Genomic DNA, 5,913 nt, shown 5'->3' with positions numbered 1-5,913 from the left:
GAATCGTATTTATTTTTTCAGTTAAATATCTAATATGTCTAGTCCTATCCTCCTGAGACCCAGAAGAACCAATTTCAGATACCTCGATGTAACTGGTGAAGCCGATTAAGTGTAAAAGCGGCCTGCCCTACACGTGAGCTTTCTCCTGCTGCTGAAATGATCTGCAGAACCTGACTGGTAAATTAGCACGATGAACATAAGAGCAAGCAACCGTCCACATCTTTTCATCTCCACAGTTTACAAGAAAACAAAAGTTTTTCAGACTCCGGTTTGGAAAAAAAAATCTCCAAAACTCCACCCAATATCATCCTCCGAAGTCGTGGGGACCGGGCTTTGGTCCCCACAAGGTGCACTCAGTCCCCACAAGGCTGCATTTTCCTGAAAAATCATCCTCACCAAGCAGCAAAATGTAGGATTTTTGTCTTAAAATTGCCCCCAAATGTCACCAAAGCCCCCCCCCCCCCCACACACACACACACACACAAACACACCTCTAACAGGTCAATGTACAATTAACAAAGACCCGCCCACACATCAAAGAGCTGCATTTTTCTTCACCAAAAGTCCCAACAGATCCAAACAGGAAGTGATATTTGGTGTTCAAAGCTGCCTTGTTTTCTGCCTCAGGTACTTCCTGGTCTGTGTCAACTACTTCTTCTACGGTGAAACGCTGGCAGATTACTTCGGAGCTTTGGTGCAGAGGGAGGAGCCTCTGCAGTTCCTGTCTCGCTATCACCGCTTCATCTCTTTCGCTCTGTACCTGGCAGGTGAGGCTGGTCGCCTGGTCTGAGTGAAGCCTGTGGAGCTCGTGTCCTGCTAACGCAGCGAGCCACAAACACAGCAGATCAGGTTTTTTAAAGTTTTTAAACATTACCTGGTTTGTTAAAGGGACTCACTGCAAAGAGTGAACTCAAATACAAAAATGTGGTTCGATACTTTAGTCTCACGCTTTGATATTTTTTCAACACAAAAAAGAGAAATGTCCACACCCCTTTTAACTTGTAATTTATTTAAATTAATTATGAACATTTGTTTAACCTCAAAAGTACAGTTTTTAAATTAAATGTTGCTGAAACAGCAAGTTTCTCAGTGGATCTGAGCTCAACAATGCAGCCTAGGTGGAGTAGTCGAACACAGATCCACTGATCCTTCAACACAGAGCATCTTCAGAAGACAAGTTGATGAAATAAATAAATAAAATCTGTATTGTTCCATAAAAGTGTGTACTGAACCTAAAGCACTGTATTGAACGGTTCGATGTGGGTACATGAATAATTCATGAACAAAGTGAAATGAAAGGCAGCAGAAAGAAGAAATAAATATTATATCGGCTCTTTTTTTCCCCAAGAATAAATTCAAACAATAATCTACAAATAAAAGTAAATTTTAAAAAAGTATCGATATACAGAAATATCGCGATATTTCATTTTCCAATATTGTATCAATTTTTAATTAAAGCTTAATAGGTGGATGTAAGAAGAAATATAAATTCAGTTCTCACTTTTGATCAGTGTTTTCTGATTATATTGAGTTTTTTTTAATTTGGGAGAAATAAATGGTGATTCATCACCTCGCTTACAATATCACAATATATCATAATATATCATAATATGGTCATGACATAATCATATCACCAGTTTGTTGCCAGTACACAGCCATAAAAGACATGATACATTTAGACAGCATGTTTGTATAAATATACACATAATTTTATTAATATAATTAGAATTTCAACAAATTGTAGTCTTTGATTTATTTTGACAAACGTCGCCGGCCTGCAGAGGTGATGTAAAAGCTGTCATTGACTATAAAGTTAGTTTTTATTGTAGAGTTTGACACGATGTAAATCTGAGGTCAGGCTGACTGTAGTTTGTGTAGATAAACAAACATCTGACACATTTATCTGGATTTGATCACTCTGCAGTGAGTACCTTTTAATTAAAATAAAGTTAAAGATTCAAATATCCAGTGTTTTCCAGTATTCAGACTTTATCAGTGTTTCCTGAGATGCCCTTGAAAATGAAAATGATTATTAATCAGCTGTTTTGACTTCTTTAGAGGCCATTTTCTCATTAACGTAATCAATTTTATCAGCGAGGCTTTTCATCAGTGTCACCAGAGACTTGCTGAGGTCAAAGAGAGCCAGGATGTTCAAACAGAAGCTTCTTTCCAACAGGAACTGACAGCATGTTTTACTCTTTCACAGGTTTCTGCATGTTTGTGCTGAGTTTAGTGAAGAAACATTACCGCCTGCAGTTTTACATGGTGTGTATCAGCAAAGTAACCCCCCCCCCCCGCTACATGATGCTAACTTCCTCTGCATCACTTCTCCACTGCTTCCTGCTTCCTGCTTTTCATGATGTTTGACAAGAAAATGATCTTTATGCTTTATGTTGTTAAAGAACCATCAGCAGCCAGTAGTTTCTGTAAGAACTGCAACATGTTCTAATCTTTGAGCGATGCAAGATAAATACTGCTGCCTACCTACCTATACCTACCAATTGATCAACCTACCAACCTACCTACCAACTTTTTTTATTTTGAAAAAAACAAACTGAATATATATTTTTCATAAAAGCTGAAAAACAAAATTTCTCTGTTTTTTTAACCTTTATTTAACCAGACCACTCCCATCCAATCACAGACCTCTGTGTGAAAAACCACACAAACCCAAGAACGTTCAAACTAAACACAGAACAAGTCCAAGTCGGGACTTGAACCCAGAACCTTCTTGCAGTGAGGAACTGTGTTAATCAGGTCCATATGGTGCAACATTCCAACTCAGTGACCGTGCTGGGTCCTAAAACAAACGGAGCAATGATTAAAATGCATATTTTAGTGAAAATCTGTAGTGGTTCAATTTTGCTGCAACATTAGAGTTTAATGTTTGTCTTTAATGTGCACGCACATTCCCAAACTTCCTGTGTGAATGTTCCACTTCCTGCCTGCTGTCACTCTGTCCTGAGCATGTGTGATGATGTCACTCTGTCCTGAGTGTGTGATGATGTCACTCTGTCCTGATTGTGTGATGATGTCGCGCTGTCCTGTGAGTGTGTGATGATGTCACTCTGTCCTGAGAGTGTGTGATGATGTCACTCTGTCCTGTGAGTGTGTGATGATGTCGCGCTGTCCTGAGAGTGTGTGATGATGTCACTCTGTCCTGAGAGTGTGTGATGATGTCACTCTGTCCTGAGAGTGTGTGATGATGTCACTCTGTCCTGAGTGTGTGATGATGTCACTCTGTCCTGAGTGTGTGATGTTGCTCTGTCCTGAGTGTGTGATGATGTTGCTCTGTCCTGAGTGTGTGATGATGTCACTCTGTCCTGAGTGTGTGATGATGTTGCTTTGTCCTGAGAGTGTGTGATGATGTTGCTCTGTCCTGAGTGTGTGATGATGTTGCTCTGTCCTGAGTGTGTGATGATGTCACTGTCCTGAGTGTGTGATGATGTCACTGTCCTGAGTGTGTGATGATGTCACTGTCCTGAGTGTGTGATGATGTCACTGTCCTGAGTGTGTGATGATGTCGCTCTGTCCTGAGTGTGTGATGATGTCGCTCTGTCCTGAGTGTGTGATGATGTCGCTCTGTCTGTCCTGAGCGTGTGATGATGTCACTCTGTCTGTCCTGAGCGTGTGATGATGTCACTCTGTCTGTCCTGAGCGTGTGATGATGTCACTCTGTCTGTCCTGAGCGTGTGATGATGTCACTCTGTCTGTCCTGAGTGTGTGATGATGTCACTGTCCTGAGCGTGTGATGATGTCACTCTGCAGCACGGCTCCTCTCAGCCTCATGTTGACCTCGTTGTTCTGATCCTGTATTCTGTGACTCACGTCTGAAGAGGCGCAGCTACATTCAGTGCAGTGAAACTGTGGTGTGTCTCTCTGTGTTTTTGTGTTTTCCATTCCAGTTTGCTTGGACCCATGTGACCCTGTTGATTGTGGTAACTCAGTCCCACCTTGTCATTCAGAACCTGTTTGAAGGAATGATCTGGTAAGCAGGACACCGATCAGGCAGGTGTCTGCCTCTGTCGTGTCGTCGCTCGCCGTCACCTCGCTTCTTATTGTTAAAGCAGCAAAACAAATACTTTAACACACTTCAACGCCACAAACCTTCTCCTGACCAAACTTCCTGCTTCCAGGTTTATCGTTCCCATCTCCATCGTGATCTCCAACGACATCGGAGCCTACCTGTTTGGCTTCTTCTTCGGGAGAACTCCGCTCATCAAGGTGAATTCATGTTTCAGATAGAGGAGAAATAACGCTGAGTCATGCTGACGTTCTCTTCTGTCTGCCCCTGCAGCTCTCGCCCAAGAAGACCTGGGAGGGCTTCATCGGGGGCTTCTTCTTCACCGTGGTCTTCGGCTTCCTTGTGAGTGATTTGTTTCTGCCGGCACGTCAGCTGTTGTTGTTGGCAGGGCTCCATCATTTTTACAACTGTCTGGGCTGTTTTCACACAGACACGCCCACTTCTAGGCTCCGCCTCCACTCACTTTCTGTCTTCTATTTCCTGGAATCTTCTGATTCAGCCCGTCACGATAAATAGTCTCAAATTATTGCGATAAATGATAATATTGTTCGGAGACCATTTTAAATTATAATATTAACGGCTAATAATTCAGGTACGTCCTCTTAAAGATACCTAAACTTTAATTTCTAAAGAACATTTAATGCTGGAACAGGAAAACATATCAAATATAAATAAAACTATATAATATTATTATTATTTTGTTTTTATTGTTGTTGTTGTTGTTGTTGTTGTTGTTGTTGTTGTTGTTGTTGTTGTTGTTGTTGTTGTTGTTGTTGTTGTTACTATTATTATTAAGTCTGTAAACAAAATTTATATTTAAAAATACAGGAGAGCTGCTAATCACAAGTTTAAGCTAACTGCTAATGCTAATATGAAAAGGCTCTAATTCAGTCATTTTAAGACTTAAAGAGGTGAGAACTGGTATAGTTGCAGCCAAGAACAAGCTTTGACAAATTCTGATTGCTAAACAAAAATTCAAGATGGCCGCCAGAGCTAATTTGAAACTGCAATAACTCTGCTTGTTTAAGACATTTTTGGCTGAAATTTGGTGTGGTGGTAGCTAAGAAGGATCTCTCTTTTATCACTGGATCTAATTGCATCACTCCTGTTATGGAAATATTTATTTAACAAAGACAGAAATACATGGTCCAAGAATGAAGGTAGTCTGTGGGACGATCAGCTGAGTTTTATTGCAACAGCAGGAAACACAGAGAACATAAAGCCATTGAACTGCCCCCCTGCTCTCTGCTCCTGCTTCGTTTGAGGCAGTTGAGGCCTCGTACCGTATATACTGTTTAACAAACACTATTATGTCCTCTTAATAAAGCAAGATTTCATCCTAAGGAAATGCTGGGTCAAGGGAAAACACAAAGATAAACACAAGTGATATCTAAGAATGACTGTTGTTAGCAGATCTTGTTSTGACTTTAATCATTCTATCTGCAGATGAACAGCAGGTCATGAAAACCTGGGTCATTAAAGGATGTCATGAATTACTGGCTTAAACCTAATAGTATTAGTTCCATTACAACTCCAACTATAATGTCTGCTCTGATTATTGAATTGAACATTATACATATGTTTTATATATTTTGTTTACTTTATCATTTGTATTTTCTTTATTTGTTAAATGTTATACTTTGCACCTTTTACACCGAAGCAAACTCCTGGTCTGTGAAACCTTTTCATTGACAATATAAAACTGATTCTGATCACTTACTGAAGGCAAATTAAAAATCAAGTTTAAGTTTATTTATACAGCACCGAGTCACAACATACGTTGTCTCAGGACACTGTACATGAAAAGAACAATGTAAAGAAGAAAGCAGCAGATTGTGTTGAATCACTTCATCACAGTCTCCCATCCTGAGCAAACGGTGGAGAGGAAA

The 5,913-nt window shown here is 40.2% G+C and overlaps 1 protein-coding gene across 1 annotated transcript in view; it reads left to right on the top strand.

Annotated features, from left to right (window-relative positions):
- cds1 (CDP-diacylglycerol synthase (phosphatidate cytidylyltransferase) 1) overlaps positions 1-5,913 on the top strand; it is a gene marked incomplete at its 3' end in the record, with an annotated part of 24,140 nt that overhangs the window by 12,871 nt on the left and 5,356 nt on the right. The window contains 5 exon segments of the mRNA XM_014019679.1: positions 628-767; positions 2,207-2,265; positions 3,906-3,988; positions 4,137-4,224; positions 4,298-4,366. Coding sequence (XP_013875133.1) covers positions 628-767; positions 2,207-2,265; positions 3,906-3,988; positions 4,137-4,224; positions 4,298-4,366 — 439 coding nt within the window.

The sequence above is a fragment of the Austrofundulus limnaeus genome, unplaced genomic scaffold (assembly GCF_001266775.1).
Source record: "Austrofundulus limnaeus strain Quisiro unplaced genomic scaffold, Austrofundulus_limnaeus-1.0 Scaffold226, whole genome shotgun sequence".
Classification (NCBI taxonomy): Eukaryota; Metazoa; Chordata; class Actinopteri; order Cyprinodontiformes; family Rivulidae; genus Austrofundulus; species Austrofundulus limnaeus.
This window is presented reverse-complemented; position numbering and strand designations above follow the sequence as displayed.